The sequence below is a fragment of the Phascolarctos cinereus genome, unplaced genomic scaffold (assembly GCF_003287225.1).
Source record: "Phascolarctos cinereus isolate Bilbo 61053 unplaced genomic scaffold, phaCin_HiC Scaffold_1;HRSCAF=81, whole genome shotgun sequence".
Lineage (NCBI taxonomy): Eukaryota > Metazoa > Chordata > Mammalia > Diprotodontia > Phascolarctidae > Phascolarctos > Phascolarctos cinereus.
This window is the reverse complement of record NW_027555514.1, coordinates 160903348-160920179: the sequence shown is the minus strand read 5'-3', so window position 1 is coordinate 160920179 and position 16832 is coordinate 160903348. Positions and strand designations below refer to the sequence as shown.

At 40.1% G+C, this 16832-nt stretch overlaps 1 protein-coding gene across 1 annotated transcript in view; it reads left to right on the top strand.

Moving 5' to 3' along the window:
• The window catches only part of MCM10 (minichromosome maintenance 10 replication initiation factor), a 50340-nt gene extending 35942 nt beyond the window's left edge, over positions 1-14398 (top strand). The window contains exons 15-20 of the mRNA XM_020999791.2: positions 3627-3759; positions 5565-5683; positions 6969-7082; positions 9089-9234; positions 12588-12630; positions 12740-14398. Of these exons, the coding sequence (XP_020855450.1) occupies positions 3627-3759; positions 5565-5683; positions 6969-7082; positions 9089-9234; positions 12588-12630; positions 12740-12823 (639 nt within the window). The 3' untranslated portion in view covers positions 12824-14398. The remainder of the gene's footprint in view (positions 1-3626; positions 3760-5564; positions 5684-6968; positions 7083-9088; positions 9235-12587; positions 12631-12739) is intronic.
• Positions 14399-16832: the final 2434 nt, after the last annotated feature.

Below are 16832 nucleotides of genomic sequence, written 5' to 3'. Positions count from 1 at the left end.
TGAAAGATATGGGCATAGAATAGAATAATTGGGTGGATTAGGAGCTGGTTGAATAGCTACATCTCAAGAGAAGTCATTAATGTTTTGATATTTTCTTAGGGTTCTGGTGAAAAATTTCCAGCTATGTATCTCTGGCTTTGTGATATTTAACATTTTTATCAGTGACTTAGTTAAAGGCATATATAGCACACTCACATTTGCAGATGATAAATAAACCTTGGAAGAATTGCAAATATGTTGGATTATAAAGTTAGAATCCAAGAATATCTTGCTTGGCAGGGATGGAATAATGGTCCAAAGTTACTAAGATGAAAGTTAATAGGAACAGATGTAAAGTCTCATAACTGTTCAAATTACCTTCATAAGCATGAAGTGAAGGGTGAATCTGAACAGTTCACTTTTATAGATCCAAGGGTCCAGTGGGTCATAAGCTCAATAGAAGCTGATAGTGTGATATGGCCCCCAAAAATGTAATCGTGGGCTGAACTAATAGGTAGATAACATCCAACTCCACTAGGAAGAATGAAGAGCTTCAGAATATGCCAAGTGAGGGTTGGGAGAAAGAATTGAGGATCTTTATTATGGAGAAGTAAAGACTTAAGGAATACATGTTAACAGAAATGCTCCTGTATGGATGAGGGATCAGAGAACTGACCTGAAAGTCTTGAGTGGAAGAAAAAACATGCCAGCAATTGGAGCTCCCTAAAGTTGGATGGGCTACCTCTTTGGACAAAGGCTAGATAATGGGGAGTCTTGTTCAAATACATTTTGTACTAGGCAGCCTTTAAGGTCACTTCTAACTCTGAGAGTCAGTTTCCTGACTCCCAGGCCATTACACAACACTGCCACCGTGGGTTGTGGTCCTTCTGGCCACGATATAGATGTTGGCACTGCCTCCATTGCGATATCAATGGCAAGGATGCATCCAGGGCTTTGGGGGGTTACTTTACAAATTGAGGCCAGTGTTGAGAAGCGAGATGCCATTTTGTATCTGGTATGCTTCACGTGTACCCATGTGTGCATTCATGCATACACTAACATACCAAATATTTCTCATGGTTTCTTTTTTAATGGTGTTTTGGCATGGTTGCTAAGCCCCATACCCAGATCTGACGTTCTGCCTGAGGTGACCCAAATAAGAACCAATGCATATCTCATTTAATCTCTAACCCAGCAGGTTATCCAAAGCAGGACAACCCAACAAACTGGGGCATGACTTTGGAATTTGAGGTCCGTGGCTTAATGTCTTAAACAGAAATTTGGATGAGGCACAATTTATTGCATACTTATTGTTACTGTATCCAACTTCTCCCTTCTATCTCCTACATAGCTACAAAAGTGATTTTCCTAAAGCACATGCCTGTCCTCTAGCTCAAAAAAGAAACTCTTGTTTACCATTGAACCCCTTCACAGGCTGGCTCTAACCTGTCTGTTCAGTCTGATTACATATTCTTTCTCTTCACGCATTCTGTTTTCCAGCTATATTGCCCTACTTTATGTTCCCCATACCAATGTCATCTCTATGCTTTTGATTTTTCTTTTAATAAATTTTTATTGCTATCTTTTATTTTTGCACCACTTGCATTTGCCAATAGATCACTCTCCATGCCTTTGCCCAAGGCTCCCCTGGCCCCATCTCAGAATGTTCTCTCTCTTCACCTCTGCTTTTTGAAACCTCTAATTCTCTTCAAGGCTTAGCTCAAATATAACTTCCTACAAGAGGCCTTTCCTTATTTCCAAAATTGTTAGTGTTTTCTCATCCCACCCCCATGAATTTATTTTGTAGTATCTATTTGTCTCTCTCAGTACAGGAAACCGGGCAGTAGAATGGAAGCTCTTTGAGGGCAGGGACTGTTTTCTTTTGTCTTTGTATCCCCCAGTGCTTAGGGAAGTGCTTTATACATAGCAGTTGCTTGATATGTACTTGTTGACTTGAGTTGAATTATGAGTTGAATGTAGGTCTTGTTGCAGAGCCCACATATGGCTGTAACATTTTCAGTGTCATTGAGTGAAAATCACGCCAGATCAGGATCTTTGACTCAGCCTCAGTTCCTTTAAATGTAAAATGAAGGCATTGCAAATAGGTGTTCTCTTAAGGTCCCTTCTGGTTCTGATATTTTATAATTCTAAGTAACCAATGCATTTCAATATAGACAAGCTAGAATGTTGGGCCAAATCTAAGATTACAATTAATAGGGATAAATGTGAAGTTGCGTACTTCAATTTTAAAAAATCAGTTTCACAAGTAGAATATGGGGGGGAGACTTGAAAAAACAGTACATCACCTGAAAGATACGGGGGCTTTAACAGACTGCAAGTTCAGTATCAGTCAGCAGCATGACATGGCAGCCAGGAAAGCCAGTGCCATCTGAGGTGACAGAAAGAGAGGCATAGTGTCTGAGACTAAGGGAGATAGATGTTCTCTTGTCTTGGTCAGACCATAACTAGAATACTGTAAACAAAGTAGGTTGTTCCTTCCTGAAGGTCTAAAAGAAAAGGCTGGATACTTGTCAGCATATTATAGGATGGATTCTTGTCCAGTTACAAGTTGGGCCAGATGGGATCTTTTCCACCTCTGAAATTTGGGATTCATTAGATGCTCTGCATCCTAACCTATGGATAATCTGAAGCCAGGGAAAGCTGGATGGAGGTGGAGAAGTGGGTGTTGACTAGCTTTCCTATCAGTCTCACCTGTTGAGTATTGTTGTCTCTGATAACGGCAAAACAGTTCTGTTTACTTAGGGAAACCTCCATTCATAGTACAGATTGTTATCAAATCAGAAAAACAAGTAGGCCTGAGTGAATTGTGGAGGGGAATCATTTTTCCTGATTTAATTCTTAAATGAAATGAGTAGAAAAGGGCAAGAATTACGAAGGAGTAATAAAACCCTATACTAACAAAACCTTCATTCATAAATTTTTTTTTTTCTGTGCTGCGCTTTGCTTTTAGGAGAAAGGTACAAATCACAAGAAAACAAACTCAAATTAGGAGCATTACTTATATTTAGCAAAACTAATATAAGTAAATAATAATTCCAGTATTTAGATAAGAGAGTCAGTACACATTCAGCCCAATGTTCTCTACCTCTCAGAGAAAGAGTTCTTAACCTGGGATCTGTGAACTGTTTTTTTGGTTTGGTTTTTTTTTTTTTTGACAACTGTATTTCAATATAGTTGATTTCCTTTGTAATCCTGTGTATTTCATTTTATGCATTTAAAAACAATCTGTAGCCTTCATTAGACAACCAAAAAGGGTCCATAGCAGAAAGAAGATTAAGAATCCTTATTCTAAGGCTATGTCTGTGGTTTCTTGTAGCATTCAGAATAATGACCCTGTGACACTACAAGATAGGTCTGCTTTCATCAAGGAAGCATTCTTTTAGCTTCAAATGTACTTAGAAATGTGGGAAAATGAATACTAGAATGATGTTTAAATAAAGTGTGAAACAAAAGTGTCTCTCTGTATAACAGATTCAGTTGACCAAGGAATTATTGTTTTCTGCTCCCAAAAGTCACCAACATTTTCTCCTTCCTAAAATGACCATACAGTGGCGAGGCATGATCTGTTTACTGGTATTTTGTTTGTTTGTTTGTTTTGGTTTTTATGCCCTCTCTCCTTTTTCTAGTTAACAGCTATTGCCAAATTGAGAGCCAAAGGCCAGGTCCTTACAAAAGCAGATCCAAACTGTATTAAACGGAAGCAGTGTGACCTTCAGAGCGTAACAGAGCGTGTAGAGAAAAGCACCTCATCACCGCCAGGTAGAGTAAATAGAAATCGCATAGAGGGTAAAGAAAAGTGGGCCAAAGAAAATGAATGCTTTTCAGAAGTAGGATGGTTCTGGAAATTTTCCTTAGTGGATCGATCAACAGCCACCCCTGCTCTCTTGTTTACTATGGTTGTGTAATAGAACTAGTCCAAAGTTCTTCCTGTTTTGATGTTTTAAGCATCAATCTCTCTTTTTTTTTTTTTGGTGAGGCAATTGGGGTTAAGTGACTCGCCCAGGGTCACACAGCTAGTAAGTGTTATGTGTCTGAGACCAGATTTGAACTCAGGTCTTCTTGACTTCAAGGCCAGTGCTCTATCCATTGTGCCACCTAGCTGCCCCAAAGTTCTTCCTAAAATACATTAACCTTTTTTTCTGTAAGAAGACCTGAATTGAATTTCTGCTATCATTGTGCTGATGCATTTTATGCCTAAATTTACACAAACTAATAATGATACACATTATATATTTTAAATATTAATCCAGTGGCCCCTCAGAGAGATAGATGCACCCTGTGACTCTATTTTTCTGCCAGAATTCTAAACTGAGCTGGGTTGTTTATTGTGAACCTTGTACAAAGGAACATCAACCCTTTACTACCATAAATCAGCATTCAGAACAATTTCCTGGGGCAAGAGGGATTTCACGAGGTCATAGAATTAGAGCAGGAAAAGACGTCAGAGGCCATATAGTCTGACTCCCTTATTTTACACTGGAAACAAAGACCCAGAGAAGTTCACCAGGTGACTTGCCCAAACTCACAGGCATAAGTGACAGTAAGGAAAGGGGTAAGATTTGAACTCAGGTCCCTCTGACTCTCGAGTCAGTGTGCTCTTTCCACGGGACCACAGCTTCTTCCTGTTCTTTACAAATAACATTCTATTTCCCATCTTGGTACCTTCACTCACACTGTTTTCCTTGCCTGAACTACACTGCTTTCTCACCGCCACCTGTCAGAATCCCTAGATTTCTTCCAAGCTCAGCTCTATGGCTATCTTCTATATTAGATCTTTCTTCATTCCCCCTAGCTCCTCATGCCTCCCCCCAAAAGTTATCTTGTGTTTATTTTATAGATTTTTTTTTATCTCCTGAATAATATGTAAGGTCCTGGAAGGTAGGGTTTCTATTATTTTTGTCTTTGTATCTCTAGTGTCTGGCACCTGGTTGGCTTTTAATAAATGCTTATTGATGGTTTTTAAAATTATAACTGGTAATTTATATTACTTTAATGTTTCAGAAGCTTAAGGCCAATGGTCTTATTAACTTATTCACTTACTAATTTTCCTTTCTATAACCCTTAAAGATTTATAAAGCACTTTCTTCACCCTGACAGCCTTGTGAGGTAGGGAGTAAAAATAATTATTATAGATGGAAAAATGAAATCTTGGGGACACGAAGTGGCATGTCCACGGTCAAGCAATTTTGGGAAGGTAAAGTCAGGATCAGAACCCAGGTTCTGATTGTTACAGTCCTATTTCCCCTACCCGCTGTTTTCCAAGTCAGGTTTGACCTTAATAATAGAATGGTTTTAGTGTAATTACATAATTATTTATGTAGCATACTACGGCTTACTGCCCTGGGAGGCAAAGAGTGTAGGTATCATCGTCCCCATTTTACAAGTGAGGAGATTGATGCTCAAAGCCATTAGTGATTTACCCAGGGAATGAATAGGCAGTGGGAGGAGATTTCAGAGAAGTAAGGTATGGCAGGCTGATTAAGAAACAGGCCACGAGGAAACCGACCCTGAAATAGCACAGCAAAACCAGACACTGTAAAGTGATGTTTTTCTCTCTGCTGTAGCTGAAGATGACCTAGAACCTGTGCAAAAGAAGCGTCGAGAACAGCTGGCCTACCTAGAGTCTGAGGAGTTCCAGAAAATTCTCAAAGCTAGATCCAAGCACACTGAGGTGCTGAAGGAGGTAACAGCCTGGCACCAAATGTGACCATTTTGACTCACCCCAGATTAAAGGGCCAGAGCCTCAGGACTATGCACACCTTTACTTGCCTTCGGCAAACAGGAACTTGTGGGATATTGGCTTTTAAGAAACTTACCACCCTGCTACTCGATACCACCTAGTACCTAGTGTGGAATTTAATTGGCTACTATATAAGGAAATGATTTACCAAGGCAACCCATTAAACAGAACAATGACCATCAGTCCAGCGCAACCCCTTTCTTCAATGACAATGGCAAGCTAGTGAAGAGAGGGGGCTGAGAAAAACAGCTTTTAGACTTCATTTAGCACTTACTCAACTACTGTCATTCATGTAAGATTTTTTTTAACAATCGAGAAATTACTGATCTTATATACTGGGTGACAGGATACAAAAAGATGTTGACAGGCTAGATCACTGGGCTGAATCTAATAAAATGAAATGGGAATTTTGTTATGCTATAAGATCAGCAAGATCTTACCATACAGTGGTATGATTTAGCAGCCAAAAGGGTTAATGGAATCTTGGGGTGCATTAAGAGAGGTATAGCTTCAAGAAATAAGGAGGATTTGGCCCTACAGTCATCCTCTGCCCTGGTCAGAGATAGGCAGTGTGTGGAGCATAGGAGGGCAACCAGTTTGGTGAAAGACCTCAAGTTCATCATAAGAGGATCAGTTGAAGAAACTGGGAATATTTAGTCTGGAGAAAGAAGACTTGGAAGGTATTAACAGCTATTTTCTCCTCCTGAGGCAGTATGCTGTCCATGGGGGCCCACACACTCTCAGAGGTAGTGGTCCCTTTGAGCACCAAATCCCTACAGATGAGATCCATTGTACGGTTCCCCTCTCTCCTTATAGATTATCCTCATGGGAGTGTTCTTCAGTGGGACACACACCCCCTTCCACCAGTGAATTGACCTTCTGGCCTTTTTTTCCTGAGGCTTTGATCTCTCCACTTGCCACCTCACTCCTCCTGTATCCTCTCTTCCTGAGACACTTTATTGTTTAGTATGGACTGGATTAGGATGTATCACCCATTCCTCTATGCTTCCTCCCATTCTGAAATTTATTCCCCCCCCAAAAAAATGAATCATTTGGATGCAAGATGTTGTGAGATTTAGGCCATGTTGTTTCAGCTTTGGGGACATTTTTCAAAGGGATTGTCTAGTGTCAACTTGATATTCAGAATGTTTTCATAGCACTTGTATACATCCTCAGTTGTTATTACTTTTGTCAGATCCTTAACCCCCTTTCAATTCTGCTTTTCCAGGCGGAAGCAGACCTACAGGAACACTATTTTGAACCTCTGGTGAAAAAAGAACAAATGGAAGAAAAAATGAAAAGTATTAGGGAAATGAAATGCCGAGTGGTAACGTGCAAAACGGTAAGTGAAGGAAGAAAGTTTCCTGGGGGCTCAATCTGGTGACTGCATAAGATGCTGGATAGCCCCTAAAGTGTGGAGTCTCAACAGAATTCTTTTGGGTGTGTCTGGTTTCATTGGTCTTGAAAGCAAAACACTCATGGAAGGCTAAGAATTCTCTTTTGCAGCCACCCTGAGTGAGCTTTTTTTTCCTTTTGTATAATTTACAGCAAAGGTAAAATTTTTTCTTTCCTTATTCCCGCACAATTTTGGAAGAAATAAAACTCATCATTTCATTTCACCTTAGATGAACTCCTCTGCTGTTACACAATGGTGGAGCATTCCAGGACAATTTGGCATTCGGCACCCGCACCCAACACTTTCTAATACCTTTTATTCTAACTGTATTGCTCTAGTGGTTGTACTCTTTTGTGGTTAATATTGAGTAACTTGATAAGTGTTCAAAGGATAAGAGCAAATTTTCAAAAGAATTGTAAACTATTGATAACTACATGAAAATATGCTTCCAATCACTAAAGTAAGAAAAGTGCAAATTTAAATGACTGAGGTTTTACCTTAACATTGACACAAATGACAAAAAATTGAAACAGTCATTGTTCCAGGGGATGGTGGGAAGACAGGCCCATGGATGCATTATTAGTAGAACTGTGAAGTAATTCAGATATTCTGCATAACACAAGAAATTACTGAAACTACCCACACCCTTTGACTCCATCATTACTGGGTGTGTACCCTAAGTCAGTCAGAGAGAGATGAAAGTCCAACCTATTCATATCAAAGCAGCATTATTTGTGATAGCAAAGAAATGGAAACATAGTACGTGCCCATTTATTGGAGAATGGCTGAAAAAAAACCCGATCTATTAATGTAACGAAATAATAGGTAATAAGATGTGGCAAATAGAAGGTGTTTGGAGACATAGGAAAGTTTATGTGAATTGATGCAGTTCAAAATGAGCAAACCAAGAGAACAGTGGACACATTGTTTATATCAATGTAAATGAAAAGATCGTTAAAAGGAAATCCCACTAACTGAAAAACCATTGATGATCCTGGAGAACAGATAATGGATCATAACTACTCCAACAGGGCAGAGGTAGAAGTCTAGTAAAAAAAGAATATAGAAGTTTAGCAGCTTACTTTAGTAGCATGGTGATATTCTATTTCCAGTTCTCCTTCTGTGATAGGTGAATGCTATGGACTACCCTTTTATCTCTCTTGAATTTAGAAAACCCATGTGAGGATGTCAGGGTCACACAGCTGGGCAGTGTCTGAGGCCACATTTGAATTCAGATCTTACTGCTCATCTGCTACACCACCTAGCTGCCTTTAGTTTCTGTAATAGCCATCACTAAGTCTTGCATACTTAACATTTGTTTGTCTTCATGAAATAGAAGGAATTGGGCCAGGCATGACAAAAAGAAGATCTCCCAGGGATTAGTTGTAATTGAGGAAGTTTCAGGATAGTTGCAACCATTAGGAATAAATGTAAAGTCCCGTATTTGGGTTCAAAAAAACACTCTGGGGATTTTAGTGGACCAGTAGTCAGAGGCCACCTCATCCAGCTTGGGCCTGAACAAAAGTCTGCTCTTCAAGAAATCATTGTCTTCTGAGATAGAGCAAATTGTTAAGTTGTAACTTATGTAGAGAGAGGCCTGAATCTGCTTCTCTGTAGCCAAAATCTGGGACCAAGCACAACAAATTTCGGAATTCTTTTGCATGATAGTTGTGAGGATAAAATACATTAACATACGTAAAACGATTTACAAACCTTAAAGCACTCTCTAGATAGAGATAGATATGATACGTAGCTTTATCTGCTGCTACTATACTAGATGCACTATGTATATATATAAAAAACTACATATGTTATTTTATATTTTATTTATATGTACTTTACTATATCTACTGAGAGGTATGTAGCTATTGTTATACTGTGTGTGTGTATGTGTAGCTGTTATTGTTGGTTTAAAGCCCTTGGTTTAACAATGCCATGTTGATTTTGTGTAGTGCAACTATACCCATTTCAAGCTCTTGGAGACCTGTGCCAGTGAGAACCATGACTACCACTGGCATGATGGTGTGAAGCGGTTTTTCAAGTGTCCCTGTGGAAATAGAACCATATCTCTTTACAGGCTACCTCAGAAGCACTGCAGGTATGCGATTTCCCTGGGTCCTTACTTTTACATCTTATCAGCATTATGACTCTAATTCCATTTTGTTCCACAATGTTACATAGATATAGTCAGAGCCATTGTGTGAGGAATAGCTTTTCAGTCTCTATTTGCTTATCTTATGGTGGGGCTTTTTTTGGGGGGGTGGCAGTAGAGGGGTGCCAGTTATAGAACTGGAGCTTCTGCTAATGCTTGGTCTGCAACTAGAGTTGGAAGGGTCAGCAGTGATACAGAGAAAACTTGGTGGTGTAAAGAATGTTTTAGACCTCTTTTTCCTGAAAGTGCAAATTTTTGAATTAGTTTTTAAGATAAAGGTCCTGTATTGCTAGCTGATCTTCACTCCCTCAAAATGATTTCTGACAACTGTGGCAAGGAAGCTTTTTTGTTTTTTTTTAATGTAAAACTATAATATCTGCTAATAATAATTTCTCTATACTGAGAAAAAGCAGTGCCTAAAGCGCTCAAATGCAAGAGGACCTGGACACGTTTGCTCCCAGGGGGCACTATCATTTTCAGAGGAGAATGGAAGATGTGGCCTTCGGATCATAGATTTAGAGCTGGAAGTGGATCTCAGAACACATAGAGTCCAAATCTACTTATTTTACAGATGTACACATTGAGGCCCAGGGAGTTTAATGGACTGGCTCCAGATCATGATGATGATGGGTGTGGGGGGAGGGATTTAAACCCAAGTTCCCTGATCCCAGAGATGGTGCAGCTCTCCACTACTGCCTTTGGACTTGTTTGCTTGTGGACTTCTGACCCTGAGGCTGATAGAGGAGAGGCTGGGTCTCAAAGAAGCGGATGCTGGCAGTAGCATCCATTTTTTTCCCCCTGTAAAGAGCTTATTATCCTGCCTGTTTCAAAGATTAGAAATAGAGAATAACTCTAGAGCTCAGAAGGAAATTGGAATCTGGCTTTTCCTGGCCTGTGTGACTAATAGTTTTTTGTCAAGTCAACAAGTATTTATTAAGTGCTTATTGTATTCCAAGCACTGTGCTCAGTGCTAGGGATGCAAAGAAAAGCCAAAGAGTCCTGCCCTCCAGGAGCCCACCTTCTGATGAGGGAGACAATGTGTACAAACGAGGTATAGGCAGGATTAATGAGAATCTCAAGGAAGGGACTAGCATTAAGGACACTCAGCTCTTTGGTGCTCAAGTGTTGCCTTGTAAGATACGAGCAATAAGGTCTGGTAAAGAAATCAGCATTTCATTATGTTCTGCCTACTTCCCCATCCTTCATCTATGGCCGTATCATGACCTCTCTGCTGGAGAGAATTCGTGGAACAGCTGCTCAGGAATCTGCCTGGTGCTGATTGTTTTATGTTACAGAGCAGAGGGGTATGCTTGGTCCTCAGCCCCTACAAACAGTTTTTTGAGCTGAAAGAAAATAGAGAAAAAGGTATCTCATTATCTAGATCATGGGTGGGGAACCTTCGGCCGTAAGGCCACATGTGGACTTTTAGGTCCTTAAGTGCAGCCTAATTTGGATTCAGCCAAAAGGCCTAGGGCCTAGAAAACTACATGTGGCCTTAAGGCTACAGATTCCCCAACCCTGATCTAGACCTAAAAGGCAGGTTTATCCTTTCCCTTTTCTTTCCCTTTTCTCTTATTAAAGTCATCATCTTGCCCAGGTACACAGTCTATGTCGTATGATCCTGAAACTGAACTTCAGCCCAGTATCAATCCACCAAAAAAATCAAGTACTTACTTATTAGGGCCTGGCAAGAACTAATTATGATTTGGGAATCTGCTTGTAGAGTATGTGACTCCTAAAAAGTTGAAGACCGTTCTACAGATCATTAGAAAGCTCCTTTTATTTGAATTTGTAGAGTGACCTTCAACTTGGATTTCGTAATAATTGGCTCTAAGGGCAGACACGTTAGAATTGATAAGCCCTTCCTTTGGAAAGATGTCAGCAGAATTTATTATCAAGTAAACGGTTAGTGAATATCTAGGGGGAAAGGGGGTGTTCACAAAATACTATCATGGCTTCATGCAGAAAGGTCTTGCCAGACTGACCTTTTTTCTTTCCATTTTTGACAAGATTACTAAATTGGTAGATCAGAACAATGCTGTATGTATGGTTTTCCCTAGATTTTGGCCAAGTGTTATAGAGAAATGGTGGGATATGGACTGGATTTGTGGTGTCAAGCCCAAATTGAACTGGGGGCCACTAAACTCTATGTAAGGGTCCCTGCAGGCCACATATTGACTTAGAAATTCACTTATTGACATTATCTACGTTCTACTCTGTTTTGTTAAATCTGATTCTGGCTGTACTCACAGTAGTTGGTGTAAGCTGTAAGGTATGGGCCAAATGTTTGGCACCTCTGGACTAAATGATAATGCAGTGAGGTGGATTTGGAACTGGCTGAATGGCTAAATGTAGAGTGGTCATTAATGATTCTATGTCAGCTTGGAAGGAAGTTCCCAGTAGAGTGCCCCAGGGTTCTGTACTTGGCTCTGTGCCAGATTAAGGTACAGGTGGCATAGTCATCCAATTTGCTGGTGTCACAAAGCTGGCAGGGTTAGCTAACATACTGGATAATAGAGTCAGGATACAGGAAGATTCAGACAACTAGAATATAGTAAGAGGAAGTCATACACTTCATTTCAGTAGATTAATTTCATAAATACAAGATGGGGAAGATGTGGTTAAAAAGCAAGCTGTCTGAAAAAGATGGAGTATTTTGGTGAGCTTCAAGATTAATTAATATTAATGTGATAACAGCCAATAAAGCTACTTCGATCTTGGATTTAGGAGAGGGATAAGAAAGTGACAGTCCTGTTGTTCTCTCTCTAGTCACAGCCACATCTGAAGCAGTACATTCAGTTCTGGGCACTGCACTGTAGGAAGGGCATTGGTAAGCAGAACAGTGTCTGAAAGAAGTCAATTTATGATGAAGGGCCTCAAGTCCATGTTACGTAAGGACTAGCTGAAGGAATTGTGGGTGGTTAGCCAGAAACAGAAAAGATTTAATGGAACATGATCACTGTCTTCACGAAGTATTTGAAGAGTTGTCTTGTGAAGACCCCACAGAAGAGGACTAGGAACAGTGATAGAAGTGAAGGGAACACTTCCTAACATTCAGAGCTTTCTGAATGTGGCATGGTCTGCCATGATGGTGGTAGGTACCCCTTCCCTTGAGGTCTTCAAGCAAGGGTCAGCTGATCATTTGTCGGGTGTGTTGCAGTGTGAATTCCTTTTTAGGTGTGGGCTGGCCTCTCCATCTACCCACATCCCTTCCAAACCCCTAAATCCTACATTTGTTAACATTTTATGATTGTAGCCATGTATCATACTTAATAATTCAGACTTCTCTTTTATTTCAGTAATTGTGGCCTCTTCAAATGGGAAAGGGATGGAATGCTAAAAGTAAGTAACATGCAAGTCTCTGTCAAGCTCAATTACTTCACCTTGTGTTAGTAATCAATACAAGAAATGCTGGTCAGTCTCTGATTAAGAACTTTTTTCATTTTTCCAGGAGAAGACTGGGCCAAAAATTGGTGGAGAGACCCTGTTACCAAGAGGAGAAGAACATTCCAGATTTTTGAATAGCCTTAAATAGCCCTGTCTTCAGTAGTTAACATACCACTTACCTCTCTTCTTGTGTCTCCAGAAAAACAACCTATTGGTTCAGTATTGACCATAAATGGATACTTCTACAAAAGCAGGTTAAGCCAAAAAGAAACACCTGCTTGGTTGCTTTCACTGGATTGGTCTGAGTGCTGATATTGACATTTAAAATAAGAGATGAAGACAGAGGAATTTCCTGTTTTTTTCCTAGGGACTGACACTTAAATAAGTGGGTTCAGAGAAGGCACGCTTCCCAACCTGCACATGCAGTTAAAGCCAAGCTATCTGTCTTCTCTCATACAGGATAAGATGTTACATATCAGGATAAGAAGGCCTGCTTAGTACTCATTGAACACCCAGTGGTGAACTAAACAGATCCATACCTCTCTCTGGCCCAGACAGGTTTTTTCTTACATTCAAAGTGGAAGACAGGTGGTTGGTTTCTCTTCCTCTCATCTCTGTTTTGATTTGTGACCTTGATCTAGTCTTTGAACTTCTTTATTTCTCATTCTCTGCACAATAGTCCTGAGAATACCAGCCTCTTCCCTCTCCGTGACTCTCAGTGAATGAATGGTTGAAAAAACCTTTTAAATGCTTACTGTGTGCAAAAAAAACACTGAAGTGGTTTTGATTCAGTGAACAGTACACTTTATATGGCTTATAGGACCTTGCTACAGAAAGAGATTGTTTTGTTTTTTTCTTCAAAAGGAAAAAGGTCAATGAAATTTAAGAACCTCAGTACAAATTCTGAGGAATTGTTCAATATGACTACTGAAAGCATATAACTCATTGCCTGTAGAAACCTGTTATTCAGGATTAAAACAAGAGGGAGCAACTGTACATCTAGGGATGGGGGCCTTGAGCTCTAAGATTCTGGAAAACAAATTCAGGTCCTTCCTTCACATCTACCAAACCTCTAATTTGTATAGTAGTAAGTGGGTGCTTTGTTTCTCTCGAAGTTACATACCTCAACAACTGCACTTTCTGGAGTCTCACATCTTCAAGAAGGTGTTTTTATTGTCTACTAATGAAGAAGACTAATCATTTATCTCAGCTCACTGAGCCAGAAAACACTTGGCAAACACCAAAGTATTTGTAATGGCTCATTTCAAGTGAATGTGCTATTCTAGTTACTGGATTACAGCATCTGAGTCCTTGAAAGCATTTTGTAAGCTCTTCCTTCACAACCTGAACACAAATAGCCTTTTTGGAAGATCCACCTGGCCTTTAGGAACACTCTGTTGCTGCACAGCAGACCTGTTTTTCACTTGAACAAAATGAGGGACCAAACGGACTGGAGAGAGCTCCGTATTGTTACCTGGGGGGTAGAAAGACTCATAGTGCTGGCCTTTGATCTTAGTGGCTAATTGATGGCCTTAGCTATTGATCGAGGCTGGTGGAATTGATTTTGGGATCCACTGTTTACGCTGTATGAATATTCATACAGTAGTAATAAGAAGCTTACTTCTCACTACAAGAGCAAACCACACAACTGCTTTAACCTTGTTCTCTGCAAAGTGTATTAAATGTTTCCTTCACTACTATAATAAACGTGTCCTTTTCTTAACGTTGGTCATTGGTAACTTGGATTTCCACAGTATTTAGATCATCAGGTCAGATATTCTTCTTGGCTTTATTAAACCTTCCAAATGCACTGTTAAAGTAGAATCATAGAATTATAGATTTAGGGCTGTAAGGGATCTTTGAGGTCATCTAGTCTAAACAATTTCAATTTGTAGTTGAGGGAAACGGGTCCAGAGAAGCTAGTGTGACTTGGCCCTCAAAGAAGTAACCATTGGAACTGGGTTTCAAGCTTGGATCCCCCGATTCTCTGTAATCAAAAAAGGAGAACTGGATGGTAAAGAATGAGATAGATTTGTATGTTGTGCTCCTTGTGTCAGTCATCCTTTGGGTGGCCTGGAGGCTATGTTTTAAGTAATATTTAAACCTTTAATAAGTATTTCTGGAATTAATCACATTCCACATTTAGGTTGGGAAGTAATGTGCACTGAAACAAGGTCAGAAACCTTGTTTTCTAGCCTGGGCTCTTCCTTTGTCTGTAAGCCTCAGAAAAGTCATTTCCTAGGGCTTTATTTTCCCACCTGCTAAATGAGAGGAAGTCCTTTACAGTTCTGATAGTCTATGACTCTAAGAATGAGGGAGACATGGATTGGTGTCAGCTCATGTGAAAAAAAACAAACTGCCGTCTTTAGGCAGCCACAAACAAAACAAGGTAACAGTGTGACATGACTGTATTGACAGTAGCACAGTGTCCAGCTTAAGCACCACCTTATGCCATGGATGCTGGGTCCCCCACATCTGGAGGCCACATCATGAGGTTGGAGCAACAGCAGAGCCCCAGTCAGCAGAAGAAAAGACTGCAGAGATCACTAGGACTGTCCTGAGGTCTGCACAGCTGTTGTGTAGGAAGGGAATTTTGCTTATTTTGTGTCCCCAAAGGGCAGAACTAGAGACAATAAATGAAAATTTCAGGTGGCAGATTCAATTTGATTCTGTGAAATGAGCTTTTTTTTTTATCCCCAAAAGAAGGAGCTCCCCATTCCTGCAACAGTTAAAGTAGGTTCTGGAAAGCCAAACTGATAACCTCGAAGATTCTATGATCCTAACTTCATGTTCCCTTAAGACTCAACTTGAGATCCTCAAAAGAGCAATATTTATAGAATCAAGCTTTACTTAATGGCCTTCCATGAGTGTAAAGGGGTAGTAATTATGAGCTAAGTAAAAGATAACTATCCCAAAGCAAGATTGGCCTCTGTCACCTGGTGGGATTATCTGAGAGGCTGGAGGAAAGCTCTTCTGCCTAAAAACACCGGCATCAACTGATGCTTAGGATTTTAACCTGCCATTTTAATCTTTGTCATGCTTCTTCCTTGTCTTATCTATTAAAATAATTCCTGAGAAGAGTCATTATGCTTAAAGTCATTCACACTACAGCTTTGTGACTTCTGCCAGTTGGAGAATATAATGTACTTGGGCAAGAGGGAGATAGTCATTGAGAGAAAAATGGTGCAGAAACATGAGACCATGAGTCCTGAAGGCACGCTTTTCTTCATGATTTTACCAAAGGACTTCCTTGTCTAAAAGTACAAATCCCCCTCTTACTAATTTCTGGCTTAAATGTAACAATTCCCAGATCCTTGATAGTGTTTGCTTGAGTGTGGCTTACCCTGCCAAGGATATTACTGGAATTTAATACAGTATTTAAAAACTTACGCGGTATAATGGAGCCTTTGTAAAGAATTTGGGGTGGGGAGGGACGTAGTAGAATTCACGATTGAGCCTAGTAAACATTTCCAGCTGGGATTATTTATCCAGAGCTAGACTGCCAAGTCTGGCCACTGGAAAGGAAAACTTCCTTTGGCCAACTTCTCACCAAAGCAACTCTTGGTTTTTTTTAAATCTGTATGGCCCTCTGCCACTTAATGGAAATGTGTGCGTAGGAAAGCATATATAAAAGGTAATCCTTGTTGGTTTCTCTGTTAGCATGATGTGGAAAGAACACCGGATTTGGAGTCAGGCGACTTGGGTTTGCCTTGTTTCTTCCTGACTGTGTAACCTTAGACAAGTCACTTCCTTAGCTTCTTGGATAGATAAGAGTAAAACTAGATGTGGACCTGGGCAACTTGACAAAATTGAAAGCCTTATTTTGCATGTTGACTCCCCTATTAGAATATGAGCTCCTTGTGGCCAAGGATTGGGTTTTTTTTTGCCTTTCTCTGTCTCCTCAGCACTTAGCCCAGTACCTGACATATCGTAAACACTTCATAAATGCTTATAGCTTGCTTGCTTGCTTTGAAACTTTACCCATGTCTGGTTGCTTATTGACCCATTCATAACTCTGTGAGGATGATTGATCAATTGTGAGGGGAGGGAGGAAGAGAAGGAGCAGACAGCTGTGGGAAATGGAAAGATACCTGAACAGAAATAGAGATGGAGGAGCAAATTTAGTTCCCTGGTGATGACAATGTTGGACTGAGAGA